Source organism: Geotrypetes seraphini, chromosome 3 (assembly GCF_902459505.1).
Source record: "Geotrypetes seraphini chromosome 3, aGeoSer1.1, whole genome shotgun sequence".
NCBI classification, from domain to species: Eukaryota; Metazoa; Chordata; class Amphibia; order Gymnophiona; family Dermophiidae; genus Geotrypetes; species Geotrypetes seraphini.
The window spans coordinates 371,536,636-371,560,530 of record NC_047086.1 but is presented as its reverse complement, the minus strand read 5'-3'; the positions used below and the strand labels follow the sequence as shown (position 1 = coordinate 371,560,530).

The following is a 23,895-nucleotide window of genomic DNA, read 5'->3' as shown; positions in this document are numbered from 1 at the left end:
AGAAGCCAGTCCACAATTTCAAAGCTATATGAGAATGCAAGCCGACTGACAACTTGCGTCCGTTCTTCCAAAACAGAGTTTGATGTTTCCTCATCTATCATTTGTGCCACGGGTTTTGAAGGCGAAACAGGCTCTAAACTGCGCCTTCTGCCCAATTTACCAGTAACAATGATACTCGATTATTTAGGAGTCCTTTTACTCAGGGCGCACTAACCGATTTAGCATGTGCTAAATGCTACCGTGTCCATAGAATATAATGGGTGGGCTAGCACACGCTAAATCGGTTAGCACGCCTTAGTAAAAAAAGGGGGTTGGTGAGGCTAGAAGTATAATATAACAAACGAATATATATGATTTGGATGCTTTTAATAGATTCACGCTGGAGCCGCGATTCTATGCAGCCATCCTCTGTGGTACTTTTCAGTATCACTTTTAATCTCCTGTAATACTCTTTACTGGTCTTCTCTCTCCACGCTTTGCACGCGCCACGCTTTCTCTCACTCCAAATTATTTTATATATCCCTTCCTGTTCTTGACAGTATAATCATCAGTCAGAAAGATGTCTTCTGTTTTGCTCAATTTTTCTCCTAGGCTAACGTCATCCTGATGTCATCTGAAAAGCCTTTTACTAAACCAAAGTTTTTCTACCAGATGTTGCTGGGATTGTAGTTTCAAGTCTCAAGTCAGCTACCGACAGCAGGTGGGAGGTCTTTACCCGCTCTAGAATTGCCGTAAGCAGTGTTCTCAAAGATTTAAGTGCTGTACAAAAGAAGAGAGGTGATGAGGAGTGTTCCTGAAAATATGCCTCACTGGATCTTGATATTGGGAATGACTTTCTCTCTATTTTCATACTGTAGTACAGTGTCTCTCAAACTTTCTTGAGCCGGGACACGCTAAAGGTAGTGGCCATGGCTTGAGGCACCCGGAAGTGCGCGGACGTCGCTGTGATGACATCATCATATCGACATCTTCACATGTGCAGAGGCCCTCAAAATGGGCCCTGAGACGCCAGTAGGGGGTGCCAGCAGGGAAAAGGGCCAGAGAGAAGGAGAGGCACTAGCGCCAACTTCTCAACTACTTCAAGCTAAGTACCCCCTAAGTCTAACAAATATCAACTGAGTACCCCAAGTTCTGCCCCAGATCCCATCCCCTTTACTAATTGTAATGCAATTTTTGTCCATTCATTTTTCATATACACACAGTATACACAGCAGATATAAATTCTCAAAACTGACACATTTCAATCACTATATTGAAAATAAAATCATTTCACCTACCGGTGGATCCTCTGCAGGCTTCTTTAATTAGCTTTAAAGGTGTGACCGGGAGGCCAGGGGGGAAGCCGGAGGATGCTAGAGAGAAGGGGGAAACATGTAGGCCTTCGGCAAATCGGGCAGTGCTGGCGCTGAACCGCATAGGGAAGACAGCTGGCAGGCGCCTCTCTTCTTCCTCAGTGTGCACACTTGGAATCTCAGGAGGCACACTAGTATGCCTTGGCACACAGTTTGAGCTACACTGCTGTAGTAGATGGTGTGTGGTTTGCTACATTTTCATGGGAAAGTTAACATACTCAAACATTTTAAAGTTTATTTGGCACACTGAAAGACAATTTATTAACTATTGCTTTCTTACAATCAATCCATGCTACACTAAAACTGCTTTTCTCATTAGAGAATGAGATGGGGACAAATTTGTCCCCCTGGGATCTATCTCCATTCCCTGCCCCATCCCTGCAAGCTCTGTCCTCATCTGCACAAGCTTCAAACACTTATGATTTTAAAGCGTTCGAGGTTTGTGCAGATGAGGACAGAGCTTGAAGGGAAGAGATAGAGACAGGGACGGGATAACGATAGAGCCTGTGGGGACAGGGACAAATCTGTCCCCATCTCCTTCTCCATTTCTCATTACTAGTCATGATGGCCTTATTTAGCAACAGCTGGTCTATTGTTCCATAGGCTCCCTTTTTATTGTCCTTATGCTTTCCATATACAGCATTGCAATACCTTTTTCTCTGGGAAATATTTACCACATTTAAACATGTTCTATTCAATGTGAATCTTTTCATGTAGTCGGAGACTTTGTTTCCATCTGAAACACTTACTACATTGGGGACATTTAAATAGTTTCCCTTTCATGTGAGTAATTTTATGCAGGTTAAGGTTGCCTTTCTGTCTAAAGCATTTGTCACATTCAGAACATTTGAATGGTTTTTCCCCTGTGTGGATCATTATGTGCAGTTGCAGTGCCTTCTTGGTTGTAAAACATTTTTCACACAAGGAACATTTAAATGGTTTTTCCTTCATGTGGGTCATTTTATGCAGCTTCAAGTACCCATTCTTTCTGAAACATTTATCACATTCAGAACACTTATATGGCTTTTCATCTGCATGGGTCATTATGTGCCGTTGGAACCTCTCTTTCTTTGTAAAACATGTATTACATTCAGCACACTTAAATATGTTCTCTTCACTGTGGATCTTTTCATGTAGTCGTAGACTATTTTTCCATCTGAAACATTTATCACATTGAGAACATTTAAACAGCTGCTGTCTCATATGGGCCATTTTATGCAGTTTCAGGTAGCCATTCTGGTTGAAACATTTATCACATTCAGAACATTTAAATGGCTTCTCACCTGTGTGGATCATTACATGGCGTTGCAACCTCTCTTTTTTGGAGAAACATTTATCACATTCAGAACACTTAAATAAGTTCTCTTTGGTATGAATCTTTTCATGCAATCGTAGGCTTTGTTTCCATCTAAAACATTTGCTGCATTGAAAACACTTAAATAATTTCTGTCTCATATGGGTCGTTTTATGCAGTTTCAGTTGGCCTTTCTGTCTGAAGCATTTATCACATTCAGAACATTTATATAAGATGTCTTCCATGTGAATCTTTTCGTGCAATTGTAGGCTTTGTTTCCACCTAAAACACTTATCACATTGAGAACATTTAAATCGTTTCTCTTTCATGTGCGTGATTTTATGCAGGTTTAGATTGCCTTTCAGTCTAAACCATTTATTACATTCAGAACACTTAAACGGCTTCTCCCCTGTGTGGATCATTATATGCCGTTGCAGTGTCTGTTTCGTTGTGAAACATTTATCACATTCAGAGCATTTAAATGTTTTGGGTCTGGAGACAGTACCTCTGATTGGATTTGTTTTATGTATGTCACGACAGTAAAAAACTTTGCCTCTTGGCCAGGGTATGTTGTGCTCTGCAAAATGTGAATCTAAGATAAAGTTAGGTCTCTCTTCATCACCTAGGAGTCCCTGAGTTTGTAAAACTCTTGGGCAGCGGTTGGAATTTCTCTCATATGCATTTGATCTCTCTCCTTTTAGGGTTCTTACTATGCTACTAATACCTTCCGCACAGTCGGCTGAAGGTCCTGGGCTTTGTTTGCAGGAGTCTTTGCGTTTCCATTTCTCCCTCTGCTTCTCATCACACATTCTTATTCTTTGAACATTATTCATAAGTCCATTATCTGTTGAATAAAAATGAAAGCACTTCACAGCTTTGAAGAAGCAGTCTAAAAAAAGAGGCAGACATCCAACAACAAGCTACAAACAAGTGCAAAGTGGTAGAGAGCTGGAACGCCCTTCCAGAGGCTGTTATAGGGGAAAACACCCTCCAAGGATTCAAGACAAAGTTAGACAAGTTTCTGCTGAACAAGAACGTGCGCTGGTAGGGCTAGTCTCAGTTAGGGTGCTGGTCTTAGACCAGAGGGCCGCCGCGTGAGCGGACTGCTGGGCACGATGGACCACTGGTCTGGCTCAGCAGTGGCAATTCTTATGTTCTTATGTACAAAATACAGATTTCAACAGTATCATACATTCAGTCACTAGATGTAAGAATCGCCCAATGTGGCCATATTTTGGCTCACAGCTGCATCAGGGGGTCTAAGTTCAAATCTAGAGGAAATAGTCAATAATGGATTTCAAATTACAGTGGTGCCTCGCATAACGAACGCCTCGCACAGCGAACGCTGCACACAACGAACTTCATGTCTTGATTCATACAACGAACTTCGTTTCACACAACGAAGTCGCCCGAGCTGCCGATGTATTGCCTCCTTCCGCGCAGGCACTGCAGGCAGTCGTTAGTCACTGCGCTTAACTGCCCTCTCTCACAGCCCTTCGCCTGGCTCCCTGTGCAGTGGCGGACCGTCGGCTCGCCTCCTTTTATGGAGGGGCCCGGCGCCTACTGCTGATGCGTTGGGGGGGGGGGCGGAGCTACTCTCGCCGCTTCCCCGATGCTAGAAAAAAAAAAAAAAAGAAAAGTTAAGTCCCAGTTTTTGCCGCTGAGACTCTGCCCTCTCTCACTCTACTTAGTCTGTCTTAAAATTTAAAAAATGTGTGTTTTTTTTTAAAAAAATTATGTTTTTAGATGTATCTAAATAAAAATAATAACAAAAAATTTATCTTTTTTTATGTCATCTTAGCATATTTTATGCTACAGAACGAATAATTTTTTTTAACATGTATTGTTATGGGAAAACGCGTTTCACGTAACGAACTTTTCGCATAACAAACTTGCTCCTGGAACCAATTAAGTTCGTTGTGTGAGGCACCACTGTATATATTCATATACAAGGGTGAATGCTTAGAACAGCCTCCTGGTGGAGGTGGTAGAGACAGCAAACATAACTGAATTCAAGACGGTTTGGGACAAGTACTTTGGATTTCTAAGGAAGAGGAGGGGATAGTGGATGGCATGGTTATTTATTTATAGCATTAATATACCACTAATGACCTAAGTGGTGTACCTTCAGCATTTTTCCCTGTCTGTCCTGGCAGGCTCACACTCTATCTAATGTACTTGGGCAATGGGGGATTAAGTGGCTTGTCTAGAATCACAAGGAGCAGCATGGGATTTGAACTCGCAACCTCAGGGTGCTGAGGCGGTAGCTCTATCCACTGTTGAGCAGACTAGATAGACTATATGTTCTTTATCTGTCTTCATGTTTCTCTGTTTCTAGAACACAGGATTAAAAACACACACGGATTAATGCAGAATCCCAAACGCTAGCCCTAAAGCTCGTGTAAATGCCCATGATGAGATGTTAGCATGCACATAAGAACATAAGAATCGCCATACTGGGTCTGATTAATGGTTCATCTAGTCCAGTATCGTGCTTCCAACAGTGGCCAATCCAGGTTTCAAGTACCTACCTGGTAGCAGTGGCGTAGCAAGGGAGGGAGATGTGGGGGGGAGCGGTCCTCCCTGAACGCCACCTTGGTGGAGGCACTGACACCCATTCTCCTCTCTGCCCTCCCCCACTCCCGCGCACCCTCTCCTTCCCTTCCCCCATGCCTCTTTAATGTTTCTGGCGCGAGCAGTAACCCCAACCTGCTGCTCGCATCAGCGTTGGTTCTTTCTCCGATGTCACTTCCTGGATCCACACCTAGGAAGTGATGTCAGAAGAAGAACCGACGCTGGCACGTTGGAGTTGCTGCTTGCGCCAGGGATATTAAAGAGGTACAAGGGAAGGGGGGGGGCGCGCATGTGGCAGGAGGCATCGGAGAAGGAGTGGATGGGGTTGGGGGCAGAGAAGAAGGCGGGAGAGGGGCACCTCTTACCCTCGCTATGCCACTGCCTGGCAGAAACCCAAATAGTAGCAACATTCCATGCTACCAGTTTAGGGCAAGCAGTGGCTTCTCCCATGTCTATCTCAATAGCAGACTATGGACTTTTCCTCCAGGAACTTGTAAGGGCATAAATGATAGGCTTCTATAATTCCTGCGTGTGGGTGTTCTGCCCACACTGCACCAATGAGAATGCTCACAGTATGTGCTTTTCTGTTAGTGGGTATCCCATAAGGAGTCATTTAGGAATGTAACTGTCTATTTGCATACCTTGCTGCCTAAAACTAGCTGAAACCTTTTGGAATTAACCCTAGGTAATAAAAGATGAAGGGAAGGGTCAGAGAAACACAGAAAAAAAGGGACAAAAGCTGATAAAGATGAGGCTTCACAAGGGAAATAAGTAAAGACTGGAGAAACCAGAGAGGCTTTGCTTACAGGAAGAAAGAAGTTGCTGTGGAATGGTGGGAGAGGACAAGAGAGGGAAATTGAGAATAACAAAAGCAAAATTACACAGGAAGGAGAAGAAAGAAATGACTACTGCTGCTACTATTTATCACTTAATATAATGCTGAAAGGCATACTCAGCACTGTACATGTTGATGTGTAATAGATGGTCTCTGTCAGAAGAGCTTGCAATCTAACTTGGACAGACAGACATGACATATAGGGTTAAGGATGCAGAACCCAGGGTGAGAGGAGTTAGTTGTTGAAAGAGGTGGGCTTTTAATTGGGCCTTGAACGCTGCCAGAGACAGAGCCCGCCGTAGGGATTAGGGCAGCTTGTTCTAAGCGTATGATGCAGCAAGATAGAAGGGATGGATTCTGGAGTTGGTGGTTGAAGAGAAGCAACACAAAAAAAGACAAAAAGGGAGACCTAATGATCCACAGTAAAAAAACCAATCCAAAGATAAAAACAACAGACAGCGGATGTCCTGAAAGATGATTTTGATTTGCTCTTCACAATAAAAATACAAATACAAAGAAGTCTGAATTAGTAATACACGCATGGTTGTCCTGACGGATCCTACACGGTCCATGTTTTGGTGAGACTGCCTTATATAGGGGTCCAGATGATATAGGGTACAAAGATAAAAATATGAGCAAAACAATGTACACGTCTTTGAGCATAAAACCTGAAAATGGCTTGAAACAAACAGAGTGGCACATAAAATTGCAGTGAGAAGGGCAAGATAAGAGGAACTTACCAGCCAAGTGGAGCTCATGGGGGGGGGGGGAGATATAGGGAAGATAAGTGAAGAGAGATAGTAAGGGGCACTTGTAGGTCAGTAAGAGGAGTTTGAACTGTATTCAGAAACAGATGGGAAGCTAATGAAGTGACTTTAGGAGAGGGTTAACATGAGTATAGCAGCTCTCAAGGAATATGAGTCGTGCAGCTGAATTGAGGACGGATTGGAGGGGAGCGAGACATCTAAGTGGTAGGCAAAAGACCCCAAAAAATGAAAGGAAAAAAGTGGAATTGAAAGAGAGCAAACAAACCATTCACACAAAGGTTAGAGGTCAGGAGATTTGATGCTTTATTCTTGCTCTGTCTGGGACATTATTCTTGCTCTGTCTGGGACATTATTCTTGCTCTGTCTGGGATGTTTGCATCAACCATTAGTAAACTCAGTCCTCGCCACATCACCTGTTTTATGCAGTTCTTCACTTGAGCCTGTGTTGGGCAGGTTTTCCTCAGATCCCTGGGGCTCAATCCTGGATCCCTTAAATCGGATTAAAATATCAGGTTTGACATTGGAACAGCCTGTTACACAAAAACATAATTATAAATTGCGCCAGTTTTTAAAACTGGCAGTCAAGAGTGTATTTTTTAAGTAGGACACAGCATTAAAATTTTTTTTTTAATGTACAGTATTCACCACAGATTGATAAACAGCAGCACTAAATATTTATATTCTCTGCTGACTACAGGTTGCTATACATATATATTCTGCGTGGAGACCAGTGACGTACCTAGCATATGTATAAAATAATAAACACTTTCAGTAATGGTTAATGCTATAATGTCCTCTGTTCTGATACAAGAACAGCATAGGCTATGAATAACTCAAAATGAAGGAGAAAGCCTCAGAAAAGGGCCCTCCCACCTCCCACCTCACCCTCTCTGTTTTCCTTGTGTTTTGTTTTGTCCAGACCCTCCGGACTGATCTTGATCTAAAAAATCCTCTTCTGAATTAGACATAGATGAATCTGAAGAATCAAATTCCTTAGACTTCTGTTTAGATGGATTTGTTAGCCATGGGTAAACTTTCTTTTTAGCATAGTCACCCTCGTCTCTTTTAAATTTTTTAATCTTATTTTTTTGAAGATTAATTTTGAAAGAATCAATCTTCTTCTGTATCTCAGCTAAACTTTTTTCAAAAGCTTCAGCGGCTAGACTGCTTTTCAGCTCTCCGAGTTTGGTGTCAAGATCAAATTGTATGGACTCTGCGGTGACCCTTGTTTTTCATAAAGCAAAGCACAGCATAAGGCTATAATTATTTTGAAGGTTTTTTGCCAATGAGGTTAGTGCTAACTATCTTTAACTAACCACTTCGGTGGAGGTGGGAGGGCCCTTTTCTGAGGCTTTTTCCTTCATTTTGAGTTATTCATAGCCTATGCTGTTCTTGTATCAGAACAGAGGACATTACAGCATTAACCATTACTGAAAGTGTTTATTATTTTATACACTGAGTTTTCACGTTATCTGTGTCATTTGTACCTAGCATATGTGACATCCGGGACCTATCATTTTTTGACTCCCCCCCATCTGTACAAAAAACATGATTTTTAGTAACAAGCCACATGTCACACATGAGTACCTAGGAAAAGGCAGCATCTTACATACTGCAGTGAGCAGTACAACAGCAATACACCCATTGTAAAACTAAACAAGCCAGACTAGTACAGATCGATCCTGCAGTTAATCCTAACAAAAAACCATGTCTTTCGAACACAGAAAACACCTTCACCTAGTATGGAATATGTAATCACAAATTAACCCCTCCCTCTTTTACAAAACTGTAGTGCAAATTTTAGCCACGGTGGTAACAGCTCTGACGCTCATAGAATTCTGAGCATCAGAGCTGCTACCACCACGGCTGGCGCTAAAAAACGATCCACAGTTTTGTAAAAGGGGGGATAAAATAGAAATACATAGACAAAGGTTAAATTGAACCAGTAAGAAGCTGGACTCTGCATACAGTGCACCACAGAAACAGTGACACATGTCTCCTAAAGCAATAAATAAATAGAAAATTGTTTTCTACCTTAGTCTTCTCTGGTTTCTGCTTTCCTCATCTTCTTGTAACTCTCTTCCTTCCATCCACTGTCTGCCGTCTCTCTTCCCCTATATGGCATCTTCTCTCCTTCTATGCCCCTTTCAGAAACTGTATGCCTCCCCCTTCCATCTCTCCATTCACCCCCATTGGTCTGGCATCTCTCTCCTCTCCTTCCCTCTCCCACACCTCTCCTCTGCAATCCCTTTCCCTTTTTTCCCTCATTTTCCTTTTCAATTTATTTTCTGCATCTGTCTAGATTACGTTCTTACTACTCTCTCATCAATGTCCTTTTTTACTGTACGTAATCACTGCCTGGCTGGCCCGGAATGTCCTCTCCGACGTCAGAATTGATGTCGGAAAGACTTCTTGTCGGCGGTGGGAGGTAAGATTGCAGCGGCGCGGACCGGGGGAAAAGAAGGGCAGGAGGAACCGGACCTGGCCGGCTGTGCACCCCCCCCCCCCCAAGCCATGCACCAGGGGCGGACCTCCCCCCCCCTTGGTACGCCACTGGTGGAGACTTATCTCAAAAAAATCATAAAGGTATCCCAGGATAAGTCTCCACATAGTATAAGTTAATAAGTTTTGAATTCACAAATCACAAACATTCCAAATTATATTGAAGTTTATTTTCAAACAGTAACACATATGCAGTGATTAAGTGATATGTTCTCCTATAGGGCTTGTCCCTGGGAGGATTACATTTCTCTGAGCATTTGTGAGATTGAAATAAATTATTTGGAGTATTTGATATTGTTATCAAAATACTTTGGGCGCATGGTATGATTATTATATTGTTAATCTTTTCATGTGTCTCATTTGAATTTGTTTACCTGAATCAAGTTTTTTAACTAGGCCACTAAATATTGAGCTGCACAAAATGGCTTTTTTCAAGGCCACCCTACATGAACATGAAGGGTTGATGATGCTCGTATGTATGTTTTTGGCCAGCGAAGTGCATTATTCAGGAAACATCTAAAAACACATCTGTTCCTGAAGTACTTAGGTAACTGACCTATACAATCTTAGTCCTCAACAAATGATCTTTAGAACTGTTAATCACTAACTCTGAACTTTGTTAATTCTACTCAATCTGTAGCATCTTTTAATCATTGTAAACCGCAGCCATAGAACTTCACAGTCCTGTGGTATATAAACTGTTATTATTATTATTACTCGATTTATGCAGAAAAATGATTAACATGGCAACTTTAACAAACAAACTCAAAAATTTAAGACCAAGCTAGAATAAAAAGTTGATTCTAAAAGCCAAATGTATCCTTTATAATAGGGGTCCCCAAAGTCCCTCCTTGAGGGTCGAATCCAGTCGGGTTTTCAGGATTTCCCCAATGAATATGCATTGAAAGCAGTGCATGCACATAGATCTCATGCATATTCATTGGGGAAATCCTGAAAACCCGACTGGATTCGGCCCTCAACGAGGGACCCCTGCTTTATAATGTGGTACACTGACAAACCTATTGGGTCAACAAAAAAATTAAAATAAAAAGTCAGAAAGTTGAAAGAATGCAAAATTCACATGTGGTTCCAGACTTTTGCACAGCACTGTATATATCCCGCACACAGATATAACCTGCATCCCTATATAACCCGCAGAAAATAAGGAGTTTTGTAAAAAGTGTTTTACATTGCCTTTGCCTTTGTATATTCCATGGGTTATATATGCAAAAATATAGTATTTATATTCATGCTATATATTCTCCCATTTGTCTGGAGTCTATAAGGCAGTTGTATAAATGTGATTAATAAACTAAAAAGTATATTTTGTACGTGCCTGTTACAGGAAGATAAATCTGATGAGATGTCTCTGATTCAGGATGATCCATGAAGGGGAGATCTTCCTCTTGTTTAACACTCAATGAGAACACAGATGTTACAACTGGAAGGCCTGTATATGAAAACAAGTATATTGGATCTCTAAAAGGACAAGGACAGGAAGGAATAATAGATGGCATGGATAGGCAGACAAAGACCACAAGCCCTTCATTTTTCTCTGGTTTTATACTTTCATTTATTAAATTTATATTTGTCTGTAACTTCACTTCTGGGTGATTTACAAACATGCGGGTACAATAATATATCCTAAGGCCTCCTTTTATCAAGCTGTGTAACGTTTTTTTTTTTTAATCGCAGACTGCTGAGGTAAAAGCTCTGATGCTCATAGAATTCCTATGAGCGTCAGAGCTTTTACCACAGCAACCCACAATAAAAAAACCCTAACGCAGTTTGATAAAAGGAAACCTAAGGGGCTCATAATTAAAAGGGAAATACGTCTATAATCCTGCCTAAATCGGCAGTTGGATGATCAAAAAGACAAGTCGCCCAAGTGCCGATAATCGAAACAGGTTTTAGGCCAGGGGTCTCAAAGTCCCTCCTTGAGGGCCGCAATCCAGTCGGGTTTTCAGGATTTCCCCAATGAATATGCATGAGATCTATGTGCATGCACTGCTTTCAATGCATATTCATTGGGGAAATCCTGAAAACCCGACTGGATTGCGGCCCTCAAGGAGGGACTTTGAGATCCCTGTTTTAGACGTATCTAAAAACAGCTTAGACTTCTTCAGTGCTGCTGCACGCCCAGAGCTGAAAGGGGTGTTTTGGGAGGAGTGGGGAGGGCGGGTTTTGAGCAGGACATGGGCCAACCTAGACTTAGTCGTACTGCGAGTATAACCAAAAGTGTAATGAGATTGCCTAGACGGAACTTGTATGTTGTGACTTAGGTGATGTAAAAACATGACTAAGTGCCCAGAAGGTATCCAAAGTGACCAGATAACAAAGTATAGACCCCCACACACTGCCCCAGTGATCACTGACCCTCCTCCAAACACCATAAAAAAACAGAATATAAACGTACATACCTGCCTCCAGAACATCAGCACCTGGCATAGGAAAAAGCCTAGTAGAGCTGCACAGAGGTGGCTTAAGTAGTCTGGGGGATGGGCTAGTGAACCATAGAGAGGAGGACCCTGGCCAATAAGCTACTCTAACCACTGCATTCATGGTGAAACATGTGCACTCCCCAAAACCTCCTACAACACTATTGTACTGCTATATAGATGCCACCTGTACCCATACACAGGTGGGTCTAGTAGGTTTTGGGGGTGTTTTGGGGGGGCTCACCATGACCTATAAGGGAGTTCTGGTGAGATGTTTATGTGGCACCCTTTTTCTGAAGTTCGCAGCAGTGCCCTGTAAGGTGACCCACTACTCTGTTGCCATGTCTGGGTGGCCAGTTCATGACTTTGCTGGCCCCTTCCATGTCCAAAAGGTCTTGTTCTAGGCGTTTTTATGACTTGGATGAATTTTTGGATGAGAATGGGGTATAAAGATAGACGACTTAGCAGTCTGGACGATCAAACGGCTGGACGTACAGTTAGATGATTTTCAAAAAAAAATATTTTGGATGTATTTTTCGGGAATGGACTTTAGACACTACCGACTTTGGGCGACTAGCGACTTAGGCCCAAAACGGACTTAGACATATTTTTTAGTTATTCCCCTTCATATGAACAAAAACAGTAAAATACTTTTAAAAAATCTAAAATTCCATCATAACGACAAAATGCTAAAACAGCTGGGTCTTTCATTTCTTTCAAACCTTAGGAAATCCTGCTCTTCACACAACTCCATAATTGTGGCCCTCGTACTGAAAATATCCATAACTATGTAAATTTTGGATTATTATGCAATTTGATCTTTGCCTGCTATTCGTAATTGTTCTTTTCAGCAGAAAATTTCTGAAAATTCTATGCAAAATATTTTAAAATTCTGCATTATTTGTAGTGTTTTAGCTCAGAATTTTCCCAGCCTATGGCCTGAAATCCCCTCCTACCTCTCCAGTTCTATTTCTCACTCCAGCTACAGCTATCTCTCTCTTTCTCTCTAACTTCCAGTTTTGTCTGCCGTCAAAATCTTGCAACACCCGAACACCCGAACTGCTTCATTTCAACCACAGACTCTAGCACCACACAGAAACTGGTTCAAGCAAAAAACGAGCAGTCATGACCAACTAAACACAGACACCTGATCAGCCATATTCCACATCTGATGCCAGATAAATTGTGGCAAACAGCCAGCTAGGGATACTTACTAATGGTGTGCTAGAAACTTCAGAGAGAGAAGATCTAGCAACATATATGGCTTGCACAAAGATGGTGAGGACTTACCCAGTTTAATGACCATCCTGAAAAGAATGGAGAATGGAAGTCTGACTTGAAGCAAGTCATAGCACTTATGAAGCCTTCCATAAAGGAAGAGATTAATCTGATCATAAAACGGCTGGGAACTGAGTCAGCCAAAAAACATGAAGGGATTGAAAGACACATTTTTGCATGACACCTCCAGAGGCCTGAAAGAAATGGGGGAGAAGCTCGAACAGCACTATGGCAGCCCAGAAGCTATGCAAAAAGGCTTTGAAGAAGAAAATAAAGAATCAATGTCCTGGCCACAAAAGCAAAGTTTGAGATGAATGAAAGCCATTTTCTATACTTTTGTGGCATAGGCAAATAAGAAAGAATCCTTAATACCCAGGAACAAAAAAAATTAAATTAAAATTTTGTTAATATTATACCTGGAAATGGATTTTAAGTTTACAAATCTTTAGTGTTTATTAGCCCATCTCCTGTGATCAGAAAATAAAATGCCCTTGAACTCCAAACCGTTCACTTACTTATGCTGGGATCATTTGAATTTTCTTTTCCCTCCCACTCACAGTGCTGAGTAAAATATTTCTCATCTTCCTTTTTAATCTTGAACACAACATCAGGATTAACAATTGAATAACCTGCCAATAAAAGATGGGAAAATTAAATTTTAAATTCTACTTGCAGAACCCCATAGGGTTGGATGAAAGGAGGTGTGACAGAGGCCTATAAAACCATGAGTGGAGTGAAACGCACAGTTTACCCCAGGGGTCTCCAAAGTCCCTCCTTGAGGGCCGAATCCAGTCGGGTTTTCAGGATTTCCCCAATGAATATGCATGAGATCTAGGTGCATGCACTGCTTTCAATGCATATTCATTGGGGAAATCCTGAAAAGCCGACTGGATTCGGCCCTCAAGGAGGGACTTTGGAGACCTCTGGTTTACCCTTTCATATATCAAGATTAAGGGACACTCCATGGAACTAATAGGAAGAGATTTAAAAGGAAACAAAGTATTTGTCACTCAATGTACAACGAAGCTGTTAACTGTAGAATTTGACAGATGACGTGGTCAAGACAACATATCTGGATTTGAAAAGTTCCTGGAAAAATGTCCATGTAGACCAGGGGTGTCGCAGTCGGTCCTCGAGGGCCACAATCCAGTCGGGTTTTCAAGATTTCCCCAATGAATATGCATGAGATCTATGTGCATGCACTGCTTTCAATGCATATTCATTGGGGAAATTCTGAAAACCCGACTGGATTGCAGCCCTCAAGGACCGACTTCGACACCTGTGATGTAGACTTAAGAAAACCAACACTTTTCCCTGGGAATGAGAAATAAGGGGATCCTGCAGGGTACTTGTGACCATGGTTCCCTCTGAGTGGGAGTCCTTCAACCAGTGGGGGGTGGTGCTTCCATATTATGTTTTTCAATTGCTAGGAATAGGAAGGTAGGGTTACCAGACCCATGGCCTCGCCCCCACCCTCCAGCCCCACTCCTCAACCTGTTTGCTCATCGGGATGGCATCTGCACATGTGCTGGTGTGACCGCGATGATGTCACGCGCACGATGTCATCACATTGCATCCGTGCATGCGCAGATGCCATCCCAATGTCGCTCGTTATCAGACACTTTTCAAAACCCGGACAAAGTGCCGGATTTTGAAAAGCCATCCGGACCTCCGGACGTGTCCTCAAAAAGGAGGACATGTCCGGGAAAATCCGGACATCTGGTACCAGTGTTCCCGCTAAGCTGCGTTGACGTGCGCACGCGCACAAAATATTACCTCGCAGCGCACATGTTTCTCGTCACAGCGCACACAGTGTAGAGCACAGTTCTTCAACCGCCGGTCCGCAAACAAAATCTTGCCGGTCCGCGAAGGATTCGGTCCCCGCCGCAACGAAAGGCCGGCGTCAGCTGACTTGCAACTTCCTGTTGCAGTCGCTGTGCCGGGACTCCTGCCTTCCACCGCGTTTGCCTCCTGCCTTGTCTCCGCACCTCCAGACCAGCAGCGGCAGCTGTGTATGCTTTTAACTTCGGCACAGAGCTGCCCCTAATCAATAGTTTAGCGCGGTTTCATAAGGCAGCCTCGGGGCCTTTGCTAGGCCGGCCCACATCGCATCATCGAAGCGGGCCGGCTATCAAAGGCCCCGAGGCTGCCTCATGAAACCGCGCTAAACTATTGATTAGGGGCAGCTCTGTGCCGAAGTTAAAAGCATACACAGCTGCCGCTGCTGGTCTGGAGGTGCGGAGACAAGGCAGGAGGCAAACGCGGTGGAAGGCAGGAGTCCCGGCAGTTAAAAGCATACAGAGCTGCCGCTGCTGGTCTGAACTCTTGGGCCGCTGAAGGAGGGCAAAAAGCAGCTGTCCTGGAGGTTTCCCTTCCTCTCGCCTTTACAGGTTCCTTTTTTCCACCTTTTTTTTTTTCCTTCAAACGGCAACGGGCCCCAGCATCGACATCAATCAAGTAAGTTCCACTGTCAATCAAGCGGTTCTGCTCGGCCAAAGCTTCCCCTGTGACATGAGCCACCCTCAGGGGAAAGAAAGTGACCCACAAAGGTGAGGGGAAGGGGGGCAGATGATGGAAGTTGGGGGGGGGGGGGGGAGAGAGAGAGAGAGAAGGGGCAGATGATGGAATGGAGGAGATGAGAGAGAGAGAGAAGGGGACAGATGATGGAAGTGAGAAGAAGGGAGAGAGAGCAGAAGGCAGATGGATGTCAGTTGAGAAGGGAGAGCAGATGCTGAATGGAAGTGGGGAAAGAACACATACTGGATGGAAGGAGGAGATAAATAAAGGGGGAAGAAAATAGTAAGATAATGGAGGGGTGAGGGAAAGGGGTGACAAGCTGTGTGTAGACACAGTGAAAAGAGGGAAACGGGACTAAATAGTAAGAAAGAATTTAATTTAGATGGAGGCAGAAAATAGAGAAGGAAGACCAGAGAAGAAAAGGGAAGAGAGAGCAGAGAATGATCAGATCTGAGTGGAGGAAATGAGAAGAGAGATATGCTAAAAACCACAGGGGGGAGGGAAGGATAGAGATGCCAGACCATGAGGGGAACAGAAGGAAGATGATGGATGCTAGACCAAATTGGGGGGTGGGGGGGGGCAGGAGGAGAGATGGCAGGGAAAGACAGACAGTGAATGGAAGGGGCAGATGCTGGACTGAAGAGACAGAGAAGGTTATCATGCTGCTGTACCGGGCCATGGTACGCCCTCACCTGGAGTACTGCGTCCAGCACTGGTACTTTAAGAAGGACACGGTACTACTCGAAAGGATCCAGAGAAGAGCAACTAAAATGGTTAAGGGGCTGGAGGAGTTGCCGTACAGCGAAAGATTAGAGAAACTGGGCCTCTTCTCCCTTGAGCAGAGGAGATTGAGAGGGGACATGATAGAAACATTCAAGGTACTGAAGGGAATAGACTTAGTAGCTAAGGCAGGGAGAACGAGAGGGCACTCTCTAAAGTTGAAAGGGGATAGATTCCATACAAACGTAAGGAAGTTCTGTGGTAGAAAGCAACATATTTATTTGGCTCATAACTTGCTGGCGCCCGATATTTTTAGCTCACAGTGAAAAAAGTTTGCTCACAACACCCGCCCGCTTAGAGGGAACACTGCTGGTAACCCTACAGAAAGGTTCACTGGAGCCCTGCATAGTTTACCTTCTCTCACTATTGAGAATGTGATTGTAAAACAGCGCCACCCACTGGCAAGACTGTATGTGGAGGACTCTCATTCGGCTTAGAGCAGTGGTCTCAAACTGGCGGTCCAGGGGCCACATGCGACCCACCATGTACTATTTTGAAGTTCTCGGTATGTTTATCATAATTACAAAAGTAAAATAAAACAGTTTCTTGATCATATGTCTCTTTAGCTATAAATGACAATATTATTGTTAAGACTTAGCCAAAAGGAAAGATTTATAAACTATAGAGTTTTACCTCATGCAAAATTGTCATTTCTTTAATGACATTAACTATCTGTTCCTGAAGTTCTTAGGTAACTGACCTATACAATCTTAGTCCTCAACAAATTAACTCATTAACTCTGAACTATGTTTATTCCACTCAATCTTTGTAAACCGCATAGAACTTCACGGTCCTGCGGTATATAAACTGTTATTATTATTATTATTTTTTTTCCTGAGGTCCTCCAAGTACCTACAAATCCAAAATGTGGCCCTGCACAGGTTTTGAGTTTGAGACCACTGGCTTAGAGGGAACATCAGAAACGGGACGCTGGGTTTGATGGACCTCTAGTCTTATGTTCTTATGTGTTCAAGGAATAAATATTAGTTAATAAATAAATCCTGCAATGTATCTGTGCTGTGAGGTAGGTGACAGATAAGCATATTTACCTTGTAAGATCAGGAAGCTATGAATTTTCTTGATGACATTCTTATACAGCTCCTTCTGCCATTCCCCCAAAATGTTCCACTCCACTTCCAAGAAATAAGCAGCGACATCGCTGAATGTGACGGACGCCTGTATACAGATAACACAGTTTGGGTAGTTACTGTATATTGTGCCTGCTTGTATAACATTCTTCTACAGCTCATATTCTGTCCCTTTACTGATTGAAGATCTGAATGCAAATTCTTTCCCAGCACTCACACAGAACTTAAAAAACAGGAGAAGCTACAAACTTCAGAGGTCTGTATACCACATCTTTAGAACAAAGTTAGCAAGAGAAACTCAGCCACAGGCCCTGCATTCTCAGAAACGACTGATACTGTCCTCTGATGAAGGATCAATTACAGACAAAGCCAGATCACTTGAACAATTGAAAAGCACACCATATTTTGGTGAAAAACAATGAAAACTACTGGGGGCTTGATATTCTATACTAGGGGTGGGCAACTCCAGTCCTTAAGGGCCGGAATCCAGTCAGGTTTTCAGGATTTCCCTAATGACTATGCATGAGATCTATTTGCATGCACTGCTTTCAATGCATATTTATTGGGGAAATCCCTGAAAACCCAAATGGATTCTGGCCCTCGTGGACCGGAGTTGCCCACCCCTGCACAGTTAAATCACCTTGGCAGCGCTGCTGAATATCGGCTCTGACCAGCCCCCCCCAAATGGGGAGGAGCTATCAGGTTTGCGGGTACCAGTAATATTCAGAGCCGGCACCCGCAGAGCTTGGCGGGTGAATTTAAGACAGCTCAAAACCCATCCTAAATTCACTCACTTTACTACTACTATTTATCATTTCCATAGCGCTGAAAGACATACGCACTGCTGTACATTCAACATGTAATAATAGATTGTCCCTGCTCAGAAGAGCTTACAATCTAATTAGCTATGTGGGCCTTTGGACTAAATATTGGCTGGGACCTGCATTAAAAAAATAGTCCAGTTTCCCTCCTTGTAGGGTTACCATATGGCTCCAGAAAAAGGAGTCGCAAAGGACAGGAGATATACCGCCACAAATCAGTAGCAAACAAACAAACAATGGAGATGTCCAAAGACACAGATGCACAAATCTAATTCGAAACTCTGCTTTATTTCTTCATTGACTCAATGCATATGTGTTTCGGCCCAAACTGCCTGCATCAGGAGTTGGTTCGTGAGCATTGCAGCTGCCTGTGGACTGTTTTTCTTAGCTTCTCACGAACCAACTCCTGATGCAGGCAGTTTGGGCCGAAACACGTACGTGTCCAGAAAAAGGACAGATTGAGACATACGGGTTAAACTTCCATTGCTTTCAATCCGTCCTCCTTTTTCTGGAGCCATATGGTAACCCTAGCTCCACTCCCCACTCCTTCCCCTAGTCCAGGGGTAGGCAATTCCGGTCCTCGAGAGCTGGAGCCAGGTCAGGTTTTCAGGATAGCCACAATAAATATGCATGAGATAGATTTTCATCTCAAGGAGACAGTGCATGCAAATCCATCTCATACATATTCATGGTGGAGATCTTGAAAACCTGACCTGGCTCTGGCTCTCGAGGACCGGAATTGCCTACCCCTGCCCTAGTCTATAGCCCACCTCCCACGAAAAGCCAGTGAAGCAGCGGCTATTTTTCCATGATAGTTTCCCCTGATGAAGTGATGTAGCGAAACAGGGCCTTGTCGGGAAATCTATGGACTGTTATGAAGGTGATCCTGAGAGTGAACATTGATTTATACAGATTGCTGTGGTTATAATTTCAAGACTTGGATTCTGGCAGGAACTTTTTGCTACTGGAGATGGGACATTTCTGCAGATAAGTGTTTCGTTATTCTTTACATAGTTTTTTTAATTACTTTGAAAAATGATAATGGAGTTTTTTTTAGACTGAGGATGTATTTCCTATAACAGCTTTGAAGCTGACAGAGAGATATTCAGGAGATACTTATCCCTAGAAATATTGAGGTCTTTTTTTCCATTGTTTTGTATGATCAGCTTTCAAAAGTATTTTGTCCCTTCCTCTGGTATATAGTGAATGAATATTTTTTGGTGAATTGAGGTGTTTATAACAGGACCACTGAATTCTGGATTTGCTTTGTACCCCTGAGCAAGCAATCCAGTCATAAGGCCTTGACCAGTTCATCAGTGTGGTAATTTCATCTGTCACTGTCCTGATCACTGATCTCTCTCAAATACAACTCACTAGACAGAGTTTGAGCCCACTGGGTCAGATAGGGAAATATGATAAAGTTCAGCTACAGGTCTGCCTAATCCCACCAAATTATGTCAATGTGCCTAAACTTGCAGTCTTGGTTTTCTTTTGGACAATATTAGACTATCGCTATGAAGGCATTATATTGAAAACCTGTGAATGAGACAATGAAACTAATGTGTTAGTGTCAATATGGGTAAATAAGTAAAATAGATTGATAACTGAGGCACAAAAGACATTAATATGCAATGTAAACAAAAACTATGGGGGTCTTTTACGTTAGCATTTAGCGCACACTAATTCGGTTAGCGCTCCTTAGTACAAGACCCACTATCAGAGCACTTAAACATATTTCAGTAATTTGTGTATTTTTACATAATTTCTTAGAAATCCCAGGTAGGTAAATAACATATTACACAACATTTAAAGCTAGTTGTTGATTTTTCCACATGAGACTGTACCATTTTTTCACTAGTGCTTTTTAAAATTATGACTTCTCCAAAACTGACACACCCTAATATATACGCTTGTGCAGTGGCATACCAAGTGCGGGGCGAGGGGTGCGGACCGCCCCGGGTGCAAGCTCTAGGAGGGAACACAGCCGTCCGGCCGAATCCGGAACCTCCCGCACTGCTCTAATCGACACCTGCACCTCAGCGTGGCTGCCATACTTTTTCCGAAGAAGAGTCGGCAGCTGCGCTGAAGTGCAGAAATGTCCCGTGATGACTGCCGTCTGCCGCCTCTACTAAAGAAGACGTAAGTGAAGTCGGAGGGGGTGGACCGGCAGCCGCAGTCATCGCGGGACCTTGCCGCAACTCCCTGAGTCTGCCGGCCCACCCCCTCCGACGTCACTTACCTCTTACGGAGCAGAGACAGCAAAAGCAGTCATCGTGGGACCTTGCTGGTTTGGAGGGAGAGAGGAGAACAGAAGGGTGGTGGAGGGAGAGAAAGGGGGTCAGGGTGGTATGGAAGGGTGGTGGAGGGAGAGAAAGAGGGTCAGGGTGGTTTGGAAGAAGAAAAAGGGGGCAGATGCTGATGAAATTGGTGTGCAGGGAAAGGAGAGAGAGACATAAGGGGGAAGGATACTGGATAGAATTGGGTTGGAAGGAAAGAAAGGGGGCAGATGCTGATGGAAGTGGGGGGAAGGGAGAGGAGAGAGTGAAATGCCATACCATGGGGGTGTGGGAGAGGGAAGGGAAAAAGAGGAGAGGAGAGAGATGCCAGACCATTGGAGGAGGGAAGGGAAGAAGATGGATGCCAGACCAATAGGGGTGAAGAGAAAGATGGAAGGAGGAGGCATACAGTTTCCAGAAGTGGCATAGAAGGACAGAAGATGACAAATAGAAGGGACAGACAGTGGATGAAAGGAAGAGAGTGACAAGAAGATGAGGAAAGCAGAAACCAGAGAAGACAAGGTAGAAAAAAAATTATATTTATTTATTTTTTTGCTTTAGGAAAGATGCATCGCTGTTTCTGTGGTGTTGCATTGTATGTAGAGTCCAGCTTCTTGGTGTCTAAATATTTCTATTTTATCCCCCCCTTTTACAAAACTGTGAAGCGTTTTCTTGCGCCAGCCGTGGTGGTAGCAGCTCTGATGCTCAGAATGCTATGAGCATCTGAGCTGTCACCACCGTGGCTAAAAACCGCACTACATTTTTGTAAAAGGGAGAGGGGTTAGTTTGTGATTACATATTCCATACTAGGCGAAGGTATTTTCTGTGTTCTGTGTGTTCGAAAGACATGGTTTTCTGTTAGGATTGACTGTGCAGGATTGATCTGTACTAGTCTGGCTTGTTTAGTTTTACAATGGGGTGTATTGATGTTGTACTGCTCACTGCAGTATGTAAGATGTTGTTTTTTCCTAAGTACACTCTTGTGTGAGGTGTGGATTGTTTCTAAAAATGATGTTTTTCATACAGATGGGGGGGTGTCAAAAAATGATGGGCCCCAGGTGTCACATAGGCTAGGTATGCCACCGCGCTTGCGAAAGTAAGGGTGTATGCAGGTTTACTGCTGTATAAGTGAAAGATGGTATCTTATATTGCGTGTGCGTGTACATGTGAGCAAAAGAAGGAATGTAGAGCGTGAGAACTTATACATAAGTATGGAAATGATAAAGCAGTAAGGGTACGCGCGTGCAAGACAGAAGTGGAACATAATGACATAGAAAGGTTTCTTACATGATCAGAAAGCAAGGCAGACATTTCCCTCCTGTTTTCCCAATAAATTCTGCAGCTGCTGGGAGGAATTCAAGCTGGAGATTTCTCTGAGCCTGGAAAGACGAATCGGGCACAAAACAGAAGGCTGAGCTAATTCCTGGAGGTCTGGGTTAAAGTCCCTATTGCCCCCTGCAGCGATTTCCAGACCTTGGAGACAAGTGAGGTTTTCTCCTCTTTATCTTTTCTGCTCTTTGCAGTCCTGTTGACTCAACAGGAAGAGAAAGCAGCTGAAGGTCCAAGGTTGTGGGGATCCCGCCTTCCTAAGGTGGATCTCTAGAGATAGCAGTCATGCAGGGTCAAGTCGGAAGGAACAAGTCTGGTTCAGAAAAGAGAAAAAGAAGCAAAAGTCTTACAAATTCCAAGTACAGCACCAAAGCAGGCATAATGGCATGACATAATACAACACCACATTTTATTTTTATTCCCCCAAAACCTCGCAGATCGATGCAGGCAACAAAGAAAACCGTACAATCGTTGAACATAGACTTAGTTATAAAATCTTACTTTTAACTTTTACAACACGTTTAAATAATCAACCTGGAGTTCATTGACAGACTTTTAATTCCTTATAATCCTTCAAAATCGCTTCGTTCAATGTCACAAAATCTTCTTGTCATACCATCATTAAAATGAATCCACACGTTGCGTTCCAACAATTTCGCAGTCACTGCCCCTTCTCTCTGGAACTCACTGCCCAATGAATCCGTAATAAAACAATTCAAATCAAAATTAAAAACATTTTTGTTCCAGGATGCCTTTGGACAATATCTGTCCTCTTAAGGACAAAACCAAACAAATTTTATCACTTTTTACCCTATTGTCTTTCCCCTTTTTGTTGTGCTATTTCTTTCACAATTGTAGTTCATATGTCTTATTATGTGTTTCACTAAGCTATTTTGGTATTGTTTAGTATCCCTAACTTTTAATCTGTTTTTATGTAATTTTTATATTGTACACCGCTTAGAAACCTGATTAAGCGGTTTAAATTTTTTTTTTAATAAACTTGAAACATACTCAGCGAATTACAATTATAATAATCACATTTCATAAAATCAGTCTAATGGCAAACCCCTAAAACATCTTATATAAGCAGGTTGTCAATGATGTTATAAAGTATAAAGTATGAAGTTTAGGTTCCCAACTTGAAGCCTGATAAGACTTGAGTATCAACCTCTCCTCATATCTCTTATTAAGTGCAATCTTTAGCTGAAGGGAAAGCAAAAAACGGTCATGTAATGCAAAGACCTTACAGATGAGGAAAACCCAAAATGATCTACTTAATAATCTGGTAGCTGACCATGGAGCACCTTAAAACAAAGACAGCCATATTTAAAGATGGCGCAAGCCTCCACCGGGAGCCAATGGTCCATCTTACTTAGGGTTACCATACTTGGGAAGTCAAAAAAGAGGACACATATCCCTAGCCCTGCCTTGCCCCATCCCCCCTAGAGGGAAGTGCATGGTGGGGTTGGGTCTGCATTGATATGAGGAAAAAAAAAAAGAGCAAAAGTGGGTGGGGGGATGAAGGAAGAAAAGGAAGAGAGATCTTTTTTCCTTCCCTCCTTTCCTGTCTCCTCCTGAGACCAATATCCCTCTTCCTCCCCTCCCCACTGATGGTCAGTATCTCCCCTTTTCTCTTATCGCCCTCTTGACTCCTCCCTTGAGGTCCAGAATGTAACAGGAAGAAAAAAAAATAAATAAATTTGGAGCACTTACAGGGGAGAGGTAGGAGGGAAATGCTAGGAGCTGCTCAGAGGATGGGCCCATGCACAGAGCCTGTGAGCTGCAGGGATATCAGAGAGATAAAAGCAGTGGCGTAGCGAAGGGGAGTGGCACCACTCCCCCCCCCCCCCCGCCGCTTTCCTGATCCCGCCTGCCGTGTACCTCTAGTTGAAGTTGCTGCTTGCGGCAGTCAACAACGTGCTCCTCGCGACCCCGTCCGCTCTCCCTCTGACATCACTTCCTATATGCAGCACCCGGAATTGACATCGGCGGGAGAGCCGACGAGGTCGTGAGGAGCACGTCGTTGACCGCCAAGAACAACTTC

The 23,895-nt window shown here is 43.2% G+C and overlaps 1 protein-coding gene across 2 annotated transcripts; it reads right to left on the bottom strand.

The window, feature by feature from the left end:
• Nucleotides 1–1,767: 1,767 nt before the first annotated feature.
• Nucleotides 1,768–23,607, bottom strand: LOC117356560 (gastrula zinc finger protein XlCGF26.1-like). 2 transcript variants are annotated; one of them, XM_033935925.1, is made up of 7 exons: nucleotides 23,565–23,607; nucleotides 21,810–22,164; nucleotides 17,387–17,513; nucleotides 13,556–13,669; nucleotides 10,661–10,774; nucleotides 7,236–7,352; nucleotides 1,768–3,490 (listed from the first exon to the last, which is right to left on the bottom strand). In XM_033935925.1, exons 2-7 carry the CDS (start codon nucleotides 21,831–21,833, stop codon nucleotides 2,043–2,045), a joined length of 1,944 nt encoding a protein of 647 aa, XP_033791816.1. In that variant the 5' UTR covers nucleotides 21,834–22,164; nucleotides 23,565–23,607; the 3' UTR covers nucleotides 1,768–2,042. The 2 variants fall into 2 exon arrangements, with proteins under 2 accessions (XP_033791816.1, XP_033791817.1); XM_033935926.1 differs by lacking the exon at nucleotides 1,768–3,490 and adding an exon at nucleotides 4,212–4,261.
• Between the last annotated feature and the right edge of the window lie 288 nt (nucleotides 23,608–23,895).

Bases quoted from the DNA above. Each gene is read 5' to 3' on its own strand.
- LOC117356560 (XM_033935925.1), bottom strand. From the start codon at position 21,833: ATGTCTGCCTTGCTTTCTGATCAT. The intron at 10,775-13,555 runs GTAAGTGAACGG...TTTCATATACAG, and splicing joins TTCAAATGATCCCAGCATAA to GCCTTCCAGTTGTAACATCT. The intron at 7,353-10,660 runs GCACGTACAAAA...TTTGTGTAACAG, and splicing joins GATTTATCTTCCTGTAACAG to GCTGTTCCAATGTCAAACCT.